Source organism: Panthera tigris, chromosome B1 (genome assembly GCF_018350195.1).
Source record: "Panthera tigris isolate Pti1 chromosome B1, P.tigris_Pti1_mat1.1, whole genome shotgun sequence".
NCBI classification, from domain to species: Eukaryota; Metazoa; Chordata; class Mammalia; order Carnivora; family Felidae; genus Panthera; species Panthera tigris.
In genome coordinates, this window is record NC_056663.1 from 163,576,838 (window position 1) to 163,591,393 (window position 14,556).

Genomic DNA, 14,556 nt, shown 5'->3' on the forward strand with positions numbered 1-14,556 from the left:
CCTGATGCGGGGCTCGAACTCACTGACCGTGAGATCATGACCTGAGCTGAAGTTGGACACCCTGCCAACTGAGCCACGCAGGCGCCCCGGATACTGTCTTTTTAAATGCAACCTGTCTCTTTTAATTTGGTGTGTTTAGGCCATTTACATTTCATGAAATTATTGGTACGGCTGGATTTAGATCTACTATTTTAATATTTGTGTTCTGTTTGTCCTCTGTTTTTGTTCTTCTATTCTGCCTTCTTTTGGATTATTTGAATATATTTACTATTACAACTTATCTATTCTTTCTTTCAATTGCAGTTGCAATATACACATGCTAGGAATTACAATCTACATACCTAAACTTTTTGCCTATTTAGAGTTAATATTTTACTATTGCAAGTAAAATATAGAAGCCTCACAACTACATATATATATCCCCTTATTCTTCTTATAATTGTCATATGTATTGTTCCTAAATGCACTGAAAATTTCTCTTGACAATGTTATAGTTTTTGCTTTTAAGTCATAATATTTTAAAGAACTTAGAAAAATTGTCTTTTCTATGTACCCATATCCATATATTTAACATTTATGTTGTTTTTCCTTCATTCTCTCTGTTCTAAGTTTCACTCTGGCATCATTTATTTACTTAGTTATTATTTTACTTTTTATTTAAATTCTAGGTAGTTAACATACAGTGCAATTTTGGTTTCAGGAGTAGAATTCAGTGACTCATCACTTACAACACCCAGTGCTCATCACAAGTGCCCGCCTTAATGCCCAAGACTCATTTAACCCACCCCCACCCACCTCTATCAACCCTCTGTTCTCTATCATTAAGAGTCTCTTGTGGTTTGTTTCCCTCCCTTCTCTTTTTCCTCCCTCCCATATGTTCATCTGTTTTGTTTCTAAATTCCACATATTACTGAAATCATATGATGTTTGTCTTTCTCTGATTGACTTATTTTGCTTAACATAATACATTCTAGCTCCATCTGTGTTGTTGCAAATGGCAAGATTTTATTCTTTTTGTTGGCAGAGTAACATCCCATTACACAGACACACACACACACACACACACAGACACACACACACACACCACATCTTCTTTATCCATTCATCAGTCAATGGACGTTTGGTCTCTCTCCATAGTTTGGCTATTGTTGATAGTGCTGCTATAAACATTGGGGTGCATGTGCCCCTTAGAATCTGTATTTTTGTATTCTTTGGATAAATACCTAATAGCGCAATTGCTGGATCATAGGGTAGTTCTATTTTTAACTTTTTGAGGAACCTTCACACTGTTTTCCAGAGTGGCTGCACCAGTTTGCATTCTCACCAGCAGTGCAAGAGGGTTCCCCTTTCTCTGCATCCTCACCAACACCTGTTCTTTCTTGTGTTGTTAATTTGAGCCATTTGACAGGTGCGAGGTGGTATCTCATTGGGGTTTTGATTTGTATTTCCCTGATGATGAGTGATGTTGATCATCTTTTCATGGCATCATTTCCTTTAAGCCTGTACACAAAAAATTCTTCGTTTTCCATTATCTGAAAATGTCTTTATTTTACCTTGATTCGTTAAGGAAATTTTCAGTAGATGGAAAATTGAGTTGATAATTCTTTTTTTTTCCCAGCCCTTTACAGATACTGTTCACTACCTTCTTGCCTCCAGGGTTTCTGATCAGAAATCTGATCAATTGAATTCTGGTTTCACTACATATATTGTGTTTTATCTCGATGCTTTCAATATTTATTTTAATCGCTGGTTTTCAGCAGTTTAATTATGATGTGACTGGGTATGTGTTTGAGTTTATCCTGTTTTCCTTGAGTTAAACAGTTTATTTTTAAAAAGATTTTAGAATTACTGGGACCTTATGAAGATAAAAAGCTTCTGCACAGCAAAGGAAACAACCAACAAAACGAAAAGGCAACCAACGGAATGGGAAAAGATATTTGCAAATGACATATTGGACAAAGGGCTAGTATCCAAAATCTATAAAGAGCTCACCAAACCCCACACCCGAAAAACAAATAACCCAGTGAAGAAATGGGCAGAAAACATGAATAGACACTTCTCTAAAGAAGACATCCGGATGGCCAACAGGCACATGAAAAGATGTTCAACATTGCTCCTTATCAGGGAAATACAAATCAAAACCACACTCAGATATCACCTCACGCCAGTCAGAGTGGCCAAAATGAACAAATCAGGAGACTATAGATGCTGGAGAGGATGTGGAGAAACGGGAACCCTCTTGCACTGTTGGTGGGAATGCAAATTGGTGCAGCCGCTCTGGAAAGCAGTGTGGAGGTTCCTCAGAAAATTAAAAATAGACCTACCCTATGACCCAGCAATAGCACTGCTAGGAATTTATCCAAGGGATACAGGAGTACTGATGCATAGGGGCACTTGTACCCCAATGTTTATAGCAGCACTCTCAACAATAGCCAAATTATGGAAAGAGCCTAAATGTCCATCAACTGATGAATGGAGAAAGAAATTGTGGTTTATATACACAATGGAATACTACGTGGCAATGAGAAAGAATGAAATATGGCCTTTTGTAGCAACGTGGATGGAACTGGAGAGTGTGATGCTAAGTGAAATAAGCCATACAGAGAAAGACAGATACCATATGGTTTCACTCTTATGTGGATCCTGAGAAACTTAACAGAAACCCATGGGGGAGGGGAAGAAAAAAAAAAAAAGAGGTTAGAGTGGGAGAGAGCCAAAGCATAAGAGACTCTTAAAAACTGAGAACAAACTGAGGGTTGATGGGGGGTGGGAGGGAGGGGAGGGTGGGTGAGGGGTATTGAGGAGGGCACCTTTTGGGATGAGCACTGGGTGTTGTATGGAAACCAATTTGACAATAAAATTCATATATTAAAAAAAAATTAAAAAAAAAAAATAAAAAGATTTTATTTTTAGGTAATCTCTATACTCAGCGTGGGGCTTGAACGTACAACCCTGAGATCAAGAGTGGCACACTCCACTGACCAAGCCAGCCAGGCACCCCCCAGTCGAAGTTTAATTGTGATGTGTCTGGGTGTGGTTTTCTTTGAGTTTATCCAGTTATCAACACAGATCGGTATGGCTCACTGAGATTCTTGAATCTGTAAATTTATGCCTATCAAATTGGGGGATTTTAACCATTATGTCTTCAAATAAGTTTTCTGTGTCTATTTCTTTCTCCGTTTTTTTCTGGGAGCAACATTGGTGTGCTGGAACCAGCTTGTTGATTCTGCACATCTCTTCCCAACTCCATGTTCAGTGACACCATGTTGACAGCTTGAAAATGGCCATGATGGGGATATTTACACCTGGACGTTGGAGACTTATTTCTTTTTTTCGAGAACCAGTTTACTACTGGACTCCAGTGACGCAAATGTTAGACCTTTTGATGTTGGTTTTCAGGTTTCTGGGGCTCAGGTCTTTTTTTTTTTTTTTTCGGTTCTTTGTTACTGTTCTCAATTAGATAAATTCTACTGATTTCTCTTCAAGATCACTGACCCTTCTGTCATCCTCAGCCAGTTATTGAACCCATCTAACAGATTTTAAAAGTTTCGGATATTTTTTCAGTTCTAAACTTTCCATTTGGTTCTTTAAAAAAAAATACTGCTCTCTTGAGAACTTCCTCAGTTCCATTCATCGCGAGTTTTTTCCTTTATCTCATGTTATAACAGCGGCTTAGAGTCTGAGTTCTAATATCTGGATCATTTTGTGTTGACATTTGTTGTCCTTCCTGAGAATTGATCACACTTTTCTGGTGCTTTATATGTTGAGTAACTTTAGAGTATAAGCCGGGCATTTTTAATATTATAGATGCTAGGTCCTGCTAAAGTATTTGGAGCAATGTTGATTTTTAACAATCAACCCAAATAGCAAATTCTGATACAACTTCTGGAAGCTGTGATTCCAATGTCAGTTCAAGTTACAAAGGCTGTTATGCTATCTGTATTGGATGGATCTCACACGTGAACTATGAGTCGTTAGTCTGTGTCATATTCTGTGCTTCAAAATTGTAGTTCAGTTCTCAAAAGACTTTGCTGTGCTGCTTGGGGTCTGAGTACGTGTAGCTCAAGGCTAAGCATGGAGCTCGTGCCAATCACAACAGCGTAAGAGGAGTCCCTTCCCTAGCTCTCTTCTCTATGGTTTCCCCCTTGCCCACAGGGCCCCTCTGCTCTGTCCTTTGACCAGATATACAGAGCTTCTCTTGGAATTTCAGTGCCATCACTCTTACGGCACAGTTTCCACAGCTCAGGCCACATTCTGGACAAAGAGAGTAAATGAAGAAAAATGAGGATTATCCTCATTCTTCAGACTGTGAGTGTTCTTTTCCCATTTCCTCTGTCCAGAAAGATGAGTTTCCATCAATTTTAACCGTTGGCACTGCTTGTTACTGGGGCTTCTCCAGGGGGACTTACCAGTGACATGCCATGAGCGGAAAGAGAAAAGAAAAACCTTCTCTACATGCTCTAGCTTCCAGGAGCTCATTTTTTTCTTTTGGAATTTTTCTTTCACAGGTTTTTCCTCAGTTTCCTCTGGTTTATGACCTGTCAGAGGAGCCGCCATGACAGCTCTACTGAGTACCCCCTTCCTGGCCTGGGGCCAAGAGAGAAAAAAGGGGAGAATGGGAAACGCACCCTTGTATGGGCCTCTTCTCAAGGTTTGACTCCCCTCCCAATCTATCTGCTTTTGTATATTTTTGAGTGTCCTCATGGAGTTGCCTTTTGCATTTTGTCCAAAATTTTGTTTTAAGTGGGAGAGAGGCTTTTGAGGGCTTACTTCATCTTGACGATGCCTAAAGTCCAAAGCTGCATTATTTTTAAGAGACTCAAACTAGAAACAATCCAACTGTCCTTCAACATTAGAGCGGACAAATTATGATACATTTATACAATGACATATAATATGGCAATGAGAATGAAGAAACTACAGCGACGCCAGCAATATGGGTGAATCTCACATTACTTTCGTTGTATGGTACCTGAGTCTGAAAGAAACCCCATTTCTTTACCTTTAATCAAAATTAGGCAGAAAAAAGAAGAAAATTACAAAGGGTATGGTTCCATTCTTATAAAGTTCAAAAACAGGTAAAACTAAATTATCATGTTAGAAGTCGGGATAGCTGTTATCCTGAAGAGAAGAAAGTAGCGATTGGCAGGTAGCATTGGGAGAGCTTTTTTGGTGCTACCAGTCTATTTCTTGCCTATGTGGTGGTTACTCATGTAGTCACTTAGTAATTCATTGAGCTGAACATTCGCTTTTTATACTTTTTTGTATTTTATCAACTTTTTTTGTTAAAAAAAATTTTTTTTAATGTTTATTTTTGAGAGAGACAGAGTGTGAGCGAGTGAAGGGCAGAGAGAGAGGGAGACACAGAACCTGAAGCAGGCTCCAGGCTCCAAGCTGTCGGCACAGAGTCCAACACGGGACTCAAACTCACAAACCGCTAGGTCACGACCTGAGCTGAAGTCGGAAGCTTAACTGACTGAGCCACCCGGGCGCCCCTGTATTTTATCAGCTTAAAAAAAAAAAAACATTTGAAAAAGTAACCCTTCCTTCTAGGGGCAACTGACAGAATCTTAGCTTAAATTGACCTGTGTACCAAGGGGAATTTACGCTAAGGACTGAGGTGCTGCACAGAATTCGAGTACAGGAACGACACTGGGTCTCAAGAACAACTGTGCCAAGGGCTCAAATACTGTCAGAACCCTCTCTCTCACTACAGATGTTCCCTCCAGGAAAATATGACCACTGACTGAAACAATCATTTTGTAGGATAGGCACTGAGACATTTGTGGTGCATCTATTGTTTTGTTTGCCCAAGACCAGGCCCACTCAATGGAGATAGCACCACTTTCAGGAAAAGTGGTCTTCCCTCATCCCATCTATGTTTTCATAGGAGCTGCATGGCTTGTAATTAACCCTGATCACCTGACCACAGGCCGGTAAGAGGCACGTGACCGTGCTGGGGAATCCTATTCCTAGAAGTTTTGTTCTTGGGACCAGAGATCTAATTTGGAATGGGCACGCCTGTGGGAGGGTGCAGAAAGCTGTGTTTTAACAGCCAATCAGGTGATCCCAAAGATTGAGAACTCGAATCTAGACTATCTCGATTATTTGTTTGTGCCTATTATTTCTATTTTATTTTAAAACTGGAAGGGTACTCAACCAATACTGTCAATTCAGTTTGGTAGACTGTCGAGGGGGTGGCAGTTCAAGTGTCAATAAAAGTTACTGTATGAAAGAGCCATGATAATACAGGTTTGGTGAAGTTTTGGAATTAGTATTTGTATACTCTGCCTGGAACTCCTCCCCCAGCAGAATGTATCTAAATGATGGCAGTGACCGTAGCGTTAAGAAAAAGTTACACTATTGGGGCGCCTGGGTGGCTCAGTCAGTTAAGAGTCGGACTCTTGGTTTCGGCTCAGGTCATAATCTCAGTGTGTGAGTTCGAGCCCCGTGTCGGGCTCCGTGCTGACAGCACAGAGCCTGCTTGGGATTCTCTCTCTCTCCCCCTCTCTCTGCCCCTCCCCCACTCACTCTGTCTCTCTCTCAAAAACAAATAAATAAATAAATACTTAAAAAAAAAAGTTACACTATCAACCATGAATATGATCCCAATAGCCTCAGAAGAAAAAAAAAAGGCAACATCCTCAAATTTAAGTGGTTGCTTACCTATGGAATTAAGTGCTTTTTCTTCTTTTATAATTTGTTATTTCTCTAGTTTTCTATAGTAAAATTTTGCGTAAGAACACCCAACTGTTATGCACACACAAAATATATATGATGGATTTCTTAACATCAGGGAACATCTACAATCAGGAATGGCGAATTGTGGGTCAAGCTTTCCATACCAGTTAATGTACACTTCTGTTCAAAAGCAAACTCCTATTAAAATACTTTCTCATTCTAACTTAACAAAAGACCATGGGGGAAAGGAAGGGGGAAAATAGTTACAGAGAGGGAGGGAGACAAACCGTAAGACTCTTAAATACAGAGAACAAACTGAGGGTGGATGGAGGGGGTGGGGGAGAGGGGAAAATGGGTGATGGGCATTGAGGAGGGCACTTGTTGGGATGAGCACTGGGTGTTGTATGTAAGCGATGAACCATAGGAATCTACCGCAAAAACCAAGAGCACACTTTACACACTGTATGTTTGCTAATTTGACAATAAATAATTAAAAAAATAAAAATAAAATATTTTCCCATCCTAAACAGAAGACGTTCTACCCTTCCATTTGGCACTTTTTAAAAAAGTGTCTCTTTGAAAGAGGGAGGGAGGGTGTGTGTGTGCGGGGGAGTGGAAAGGAAAGAGAGGGAGAGAGAGAATCTCAAGCGGGTTCTGCGCTGTCCATGCAGGGCCCGACACAAGGCTCGAATTCACAAACCACGAGATCATGACTCAAACCAAAACCAAGAGCCGGACGTTCAACTGATTGAGCCATCCATGTGCCCCCCTTTTCGCATTTTATAAACATGTTAGGTGAGCACTTAAATATTTGTTTCTGGATGGTGAGACTGCAGGATCCCAAGGTGATATGTGGAATCATTTATTATATATATTTTTAAATGTTTATTTATTTTTGAGAGAGAGAGCACATGCGTACAAGTGGGGGAGGGGCAGAGAGAATCCCAAGCAGTCTCTCTGCTGTCAGTGCAGAGCCCCGGGCAGAGCTCCATCTCATGAATGTTGACAAATGGTGAGATCATGACCTGAGCAGAGATCAAGAATTGGACACTTAACCGACTGAGCCACCCACAGGCCCCACATCATTCATATTTCTTAATATTTTCGGTTTTTGAAGCAATGAGTCTCTATTACTTTCAAAATCAAATAAAGGTTGTTTGTTTTTGTTTTTATTTTTTTAAGAGAAAAACGTTAAGTTCACCCAGTTTCAATAAAGATTTGGCTTGAGATTGGCATGCACTTAACATAGTTTTAAGCTGAGCTGTATTAAGTAAGGCTCATGAGTGAAATCTATTCCATTTTCAGATTAGCAACCAGAGTACGATTTAGTCCACTCAGAGTTATATTTAGGGTCATTAAAAATGTATTAGGGTTGCTAACTTTAGCTTCATGCTCATGTGAACATCCCATTCACAACCTCTCCTCAAAGTTAATTTCTGTATCAGGTAATCTGCTGCTTTTGTAACTCAAAGCTACCCTTTGATATAGCAAATATTTCATAAGAACCTCTGTGTGGGTTTTCCTGTTGCACTGGGCATATAACAAGTTTAAGTAAACTTCTCATTCACTGATTTCCAAGTACACTGGCATTTCATTTTAAATGGTTCTTAGAAGTTTTTAGATTGGCTTGAGGAAAAATTCAAACATGGTATCATTTCTCTATGCTGTATTAATGAAACTAATTGTAACAAAAAGGACAGTAAAAACTTCCAGAAGGAATGTGGGGAACTAATTAAACTGTATAATTTTGGATATTTTCCAATTTTCCATAAAAGAAAAATGTACATGATTAACTAAATAAATACATTTGGCTTGAAAATGTATTAATTTTTTCCTTTTGGAAACTCGTATATAATAGCTTTTTGCTTATTTTATATATGCTAGCTTTTTGAAAGTAGGTGTCAATTCGTAGCAGGTGACAAAGTTCTAAGAAGCTACCAATTTCAAGTAAACTATAAATATACTCCAAATAATCCAAATATGAAATAAATAGGACAAGGAAACTATAACATGATATATTCCATCTCATGAAGATCAAGTTTGAAAGGGAAATATGACTTGGGTCTGTGTGCTTAAAAAAATCAACTGAGAAATTTATTAAAACCAATTGTAGGCAACTGGGGGTGGGGAATCTTACCATATCCAGAAATTAATAAAACACTTGAAAAAACAAGTATAAATTTAATAATAAACATTATGGTCAGGCTGTTTATTAAGGAGGCAACCACACATACAAGTTCAGCTATAGAAATGTTTGCAAATCAAACTTCATGTGATCTAAAAAGGACCATGCGTAATGTCAAAAATGGACGTCTGTACATTCAATAAAAATTTAAACATACATAGTCTAGATCATTCTAGAGTTATACAAATATCTGGGGACAAATATGTATCTAATTTCCTTTCAAAAAAACTTTTTTTTTTTTTTTTTTTATAAAAGTGATGTATTGAGATAGTTTTAAAAAGTATCTGACAATTATGAATGGTCCCCAGTTTTACAAAATGTGATTTCCAGGGCATGAAAACTGAAAAAAGTCAACTCTTCAGAGAGTGTTTTATATTATACAAACAAGTTCTGTAGAAAAATGATCCAGCAAATGCTCGAGTTAAGAATATTTATATTTTTTTCCAATTTTTTTTACACTTTTATTAACACACTTACAAAAAAATAACATTCAAACACTGAGAAAATTAAATAACTTTGGAAGCAGAGCTCATAGCCTTCTGCTTACATATAAGTGACAATTCTGGGCTGTTGGCACAGAAAAATAATCAACATTCATAAAACCTTTACTACTATATATCAAACATAAGTTAAAATCATAGGCACTAGTTTATCAAATCCACATTTCTTCTGTAAGACTAACCACAGTGAATCCTTAGATTTTCCCAAACAGAAAAATTGGCAATACACAAAGGCTTTCTAGTAAAAAGGCAATTTTTCTCTTTAGGAACCTAAAAGCCAATAGTCTGTGGTAGTACAACAGCAGGTAAAATAATGTTTTACCCAACTCAGATCCAAATACGTTTTTAACAAGTGATGAAATATTTTAATAAAAAAAAAAATAGACTTTTTTTTCTGATGCAGCCATTTAAAAACAAAGTTAAATAACCTGAATACTCCTTTTGAAACAGATATCTAACTTAATGTAATGGGTATTTCAAATAGAGTTAAAATTCCTTGTAATTATTAGATTGCAGCATATTTTTCTTTTGCAATGTTGCACTGAAACTGAGACCTATTTTGTTTTGTGTATATATGATTTTAAAAAGAGACAGTGGCTAGTCGTTTTACTTAAGATTTTTTACATGAGATACCCCCCACCTGAAGCAGATGCTTTCTTTATCTTCCTCTGAAAAGCAACATTTTTTTAGTACATCATCATGTGGAATTCTGGCGCCATCCTTTCCTGACCCACACCCATCACCCTCATAGTCAAGGATAAAATTTCTTCCTTGCATTGTACACCAAAATACATTAGCACTGGCAGTTTCAATCTCCAGCTGCTGGGCTAACTGAATGACTCCCTATTGGTCAAGCTAATAAAAAATACCAAGGTGTCATGGCAGAATGGGGGTCTTGGTTTTAAAAGTTTTATCAATTTCTCAACCTATCAACCTCAACGCTATCCTGAATATCAAGTTTCTCATTTCTCTCTCAATATCTTTTGCCAACTTACAGAATGTCTTTGACTAACAGGAAATGAACTTTCGTTCAAATCGCTCAAATCCTTTAGGTGACCTGACTGCCAATATTTCAGAGCCATTTAAATTAAATATTTCAAAACAGACCTCACCATGAAAAAGGAGATGCCTGCTGAAGAAAGTTTTAGTCTGGTAATTGTCTAGGAAAACCAAAATAAGTGATTTCCAGGATACACCTAAGGGCCACTAGACAGCAAGTATTTAACAGGTTAGAGTCATATATAGTGGGTTTCCTTTGTTACCAAAAATGTAAAAATTAACGTAAGGCAGAATCTAAGTCAAAAGGGACAGTATTTTCAAGGATGTTTTATACAGTTACCTAGTTTAAAGTGGATCAGCTCAAGTAGGATTCAGCGGACTATACTTTCCTACCACATAACAGACCGTTGTGTCAATAGTAACAACACAACTGTCATTACCAGAGATTTTGTAAGTTAAGTGCATAGATTTTTTTCCCCCTCTCTCTCATTGTATGGTTTTGTTCCAGGTTGTAAGCACTGAGGCGGTGGTGTTTATATCAAGAATAAAGACACATACTACTTGCTCTTTCCTATCATGGTAACCTGTTAATAAAAACATGATCTCTTAGTTCTCTAACAGATATAATAGCATGTGAAGAAGTTGGCTTCAATAGCAAAGGCTATCTTTCCTGAGCCAGGAGCTATAAAGTTTAGAAAGATTGTACAACTGATATTAAGCCCTTTTGGCAATCAAAACAAACACACAGAAGTCCGATGTGTCAATGCAACGTGGTGGATGCACGGTTTAACATTATCTCGCGGTGGTGATACGTGAGCTACATCCAAAACGTAAGGTTAAACAAAATGACAGTTTTTCCAGTGAATCTGCAAAAAATAATTTATAGAATTCTCACAAATTTAGGTATCACGTGTGAAATCCCTAGCCTAGATTTCTTCCTACCCCCACCCTCCCTTCTATCTCAATCTAGTTTCTTGGAGTACTAGTGAAACATTTTACATAATTAGTCAGGATATTAGTTCTCATTAACACAAATATTTATTGATACTATTTATACAGTAAATTAGGTTGAACGTGAAGTTTTGGATAGCTTGAATTCACCATTTTCTTGTGCACAAAGGTATTCTCTCATTTACAAATGGGCATTTCTCTTTGGCATCCGTTAGTTTTTTGCCCAGATATTGGCCTCTGTCAAATATTAAAAAATCAACTTAGTTTCTATTAAACAAAACTAAATGTGATTCCATGGAGAGTGATTGCATGATTACCAAACACATCTGATGTTAAATGTCATTAAAGTGCTGCTTGATCATCTCTGTCAGTTTGTGCTAATTAAGACAGAGAGGGCTGGGATTTATCAATCCCCAGAGTCTTATCTGAACAGTCTGCATATAAAAGTTGTCTTTTAGCCTGGTGAAGGGGTATCCATGAAGCTGTGGACCTCTGCATTCTCATCTCTGCTGGTCAGTAACAGCCATCTTTCCAACTGTCATCTTTCATGCTACCATAGGTTTTAGGAGCTGGCAAGGATCTGAAATAAAGCAATTTCATTAAGTGATTTAAAAGGCTTTATGAAATGTTACCATATATATTAATTACTTTGCAGGAGGCACCCTGATCCACGAAGGTTGTTCCAGGGGATCACTGAGGTCAAAAGTCTAAACGGCTTATTCGCATCACGCAAGTCCCACCCTTGGCATTTCTACAACTTTCAAGTTTTACTGGCTGTCAGGTGACTTCACGAACATCTTTTTGTTAACACAGCCACTACAGTAAAAGAAAGGAAGACTCTCATTTCTTCCAACAGCATGGATCACCAACTTTTAATTAATTAATTAAAGGGGTGGAGGGCAGAGTGATGACTGTGATAGGAGAGACTTAGCATCACCATAATTAGAGAGGTAAAATGGCACCGTGCTTAAATGGACTTTTCAGTCAGACATACTTAGAACTGAAAGCCTTTTTATTGTGTAGTCTCAGGCAAATTACTTCACCTCATTAAATTTCTATATTCTCCTCTGAAAAATAAGGATAGCCACAGTTCAATGTTTATGCTATTGTAAAAGTGCAATAAGGTCCATAGAAGTTATTTAGCAGTGTAGCTGTTGCACTCTACTACTGAATTCAGAAATGTAATTTATCTGACAGTGACAAAGATGTGGGTAACTCAGTTTAAACGCTTACGAGATGAAAGCCTTTTCAAAGTTTGAAAACCACCCTCCTGGATTATACTCAGATTTGGTAGCTATAAGTTTTGTCTTAAATCTCGCTCTAGGCTCTAATATGCTTCTTTATCTTTACTGAGTAACAATATATTCAAAATGAACAAATATCACAACCAAATTGAGTGGTTCTAACATTTTTTTTTCTAGGAGTTTTTGGAGATGCCTAATCATGTTAGGTATCTGAGCAAATCTGATCTGAACCAAAGTGGTATGATACCCCAATGTCTTAAGTGATGATTTCTTTAAAACAATAAAGTAATGTTTTATTCAAATTCTACAAAGACTCTAATGGGAACCTAGTAGGACTCTACGTTTGCTACCACAAGCGGCGAGGGGAGTGATTCCAGTCTACCCACTTTCCTATGCTCAAGACTGCTGGAACAGAACATTTGCTGCTTACCTGCGCACAGGCTGTGCAAGTTTGCTGCGAGGCACTGGTATACCCCCAGCAGAAGGGGCACTGGGTCTGGGCAAGCCGCTTCTCATCGCTGTTGTCCCTGCAGGTCTGGTTAAAGTAGTGCTGTTGATATTGTGGGGAGGATTTGCTGGGACTGTGTTCTGAACCATGGGCGGCCCAGGTGAAGAGGTGTTTTGTGTGAGCTGTGTTGTTTCTTGGCTACCAGGAGAACCAGAGCCATGGTTACTAAATGCTTTTACTGGTTGCCGGAGAGCCAAAGGAGACGGTGCTGCAGGGGAGCGGAATTTGCCTGGAGAAGGTACTGCAAAATGGCAAAGAAAAATCAATGATTTTAGTAGAAACCAAATGTAAGTGAAATCAGTGCTTTATGTTACACTTGATAACATCAGTACATCTGTATTCACAACAACTCACTTGACACAAATGCAAGGAATAAAGAATGTTTGTGGGCTAACAGAACAACTGGTAAGTCCTAAACAACCAAGTCCTTTCTCAGAGGACTGCAACTGTCCTTCACAACCGTGTTTTAACTACGCCAGCTAGGAATCCACAATACCAAACAGAAAAGGCACTGAAGGATTTGAGGTCACTGTAGCAGCTAACCTGGGCCACATTCTGGAAATGAAAAAAAAAAAAAAAAAAAAAAAAGGTGACTCCACATGGTTGCTAGAATTTGAAACATACTCTCCCTTCAAAAAAACATTCATGTAAACATGTATTAAGTGAGTCCTGTATCACCTACAGCGTAACTTAAGATTTGGAAATAAAACATTAAAAGCAAAATAAAACTGCCTCTATTGGTGTGTTTCACCAAGTAGAGAAGTTCTAAATCTAGGGGCATATCAAGATGTGTATGAAGTCAGAGGATAAAAATAGTACATTCTTCTGGAATGTCGATTCTACTATGTGATAATTTAAAACACCTTTATATCTCTCCCCCCCCAAATAAATGAATATTAAAATAAATAAATAAGTTTTCAGCATAAACATTTTAAAGAACTATTACAGATATATTTTTAAAGATATAAAGAGAAATATAAAGAGAAATAAAAGATTTTTAAAAGAATTAGACAACTTTTAAAGATGAAAAGCTTACATCCAAAATGCTAAGTTTATTAGATGGGAATCAATAGCATTTTAGATCATACAGAAGAGGTGCCTGAAGATACAATTAAGAATTACCTAAACATAAGCATACAGAAAATAAAAAGACTCCAAAAAATACAATGATAAACCTTCAGTGTACAACAGGTCAAGATTATATAGTCTAACATACGCAACTGAGGTTCCAAATGGAGGGGGGGTATAAGAGGGATGGAAAATAGTTGAAGAATGGCTGAAAATCTTTCAAATTTAATGGAAACTATAATATCACATATTTGAATATGTTCAAAAACACTCCAAGCATAGCAAACAGAGAACACCACATCAAGGAACATTGTTGCCAAGTTTCTAAGATGAATAATAAATTTAAAAATATTAGAATACTTTTTTTAAAAAAACAGAGGAACCAAGATAAAATAACAGACTTCTCAAAAGAAATGAAGT

General features: G+C 37.7%; 1 protein-coding gene across 2 annotated transcripts in view; it reads right to left on the minus strand.

The window, feature by feature from the left end:
- Positions 1–8,857: 8,857 nt before the first annotated feature.
- SLAIN2 (SLAIN motif family member 2) overlaps positions 8,858–14,556 on the minus strand; it is a 72,065-nt gene continuing 66,366 nt past the window's right edge. For both annotated transcript variants that reach the window (XM_042984575.1, XM_042984576.1), the window contains 2 exons: positions 12,991–13,309; positions 8,858–11,896 (listed from right to left, as the gene is read on the minus strand). In XM_042984575.1, the coding sequence (XP_042840509.1) occupies positions 11,830–11,896; positions 12,991–13,309 (386 nt within the window). In that variant the 3' untranslated portion in view covers positions 8,858–11,829. The remainder of the gene's footprint in view (positions 11,897–12,990; positions 13,310–14,556) is intronic.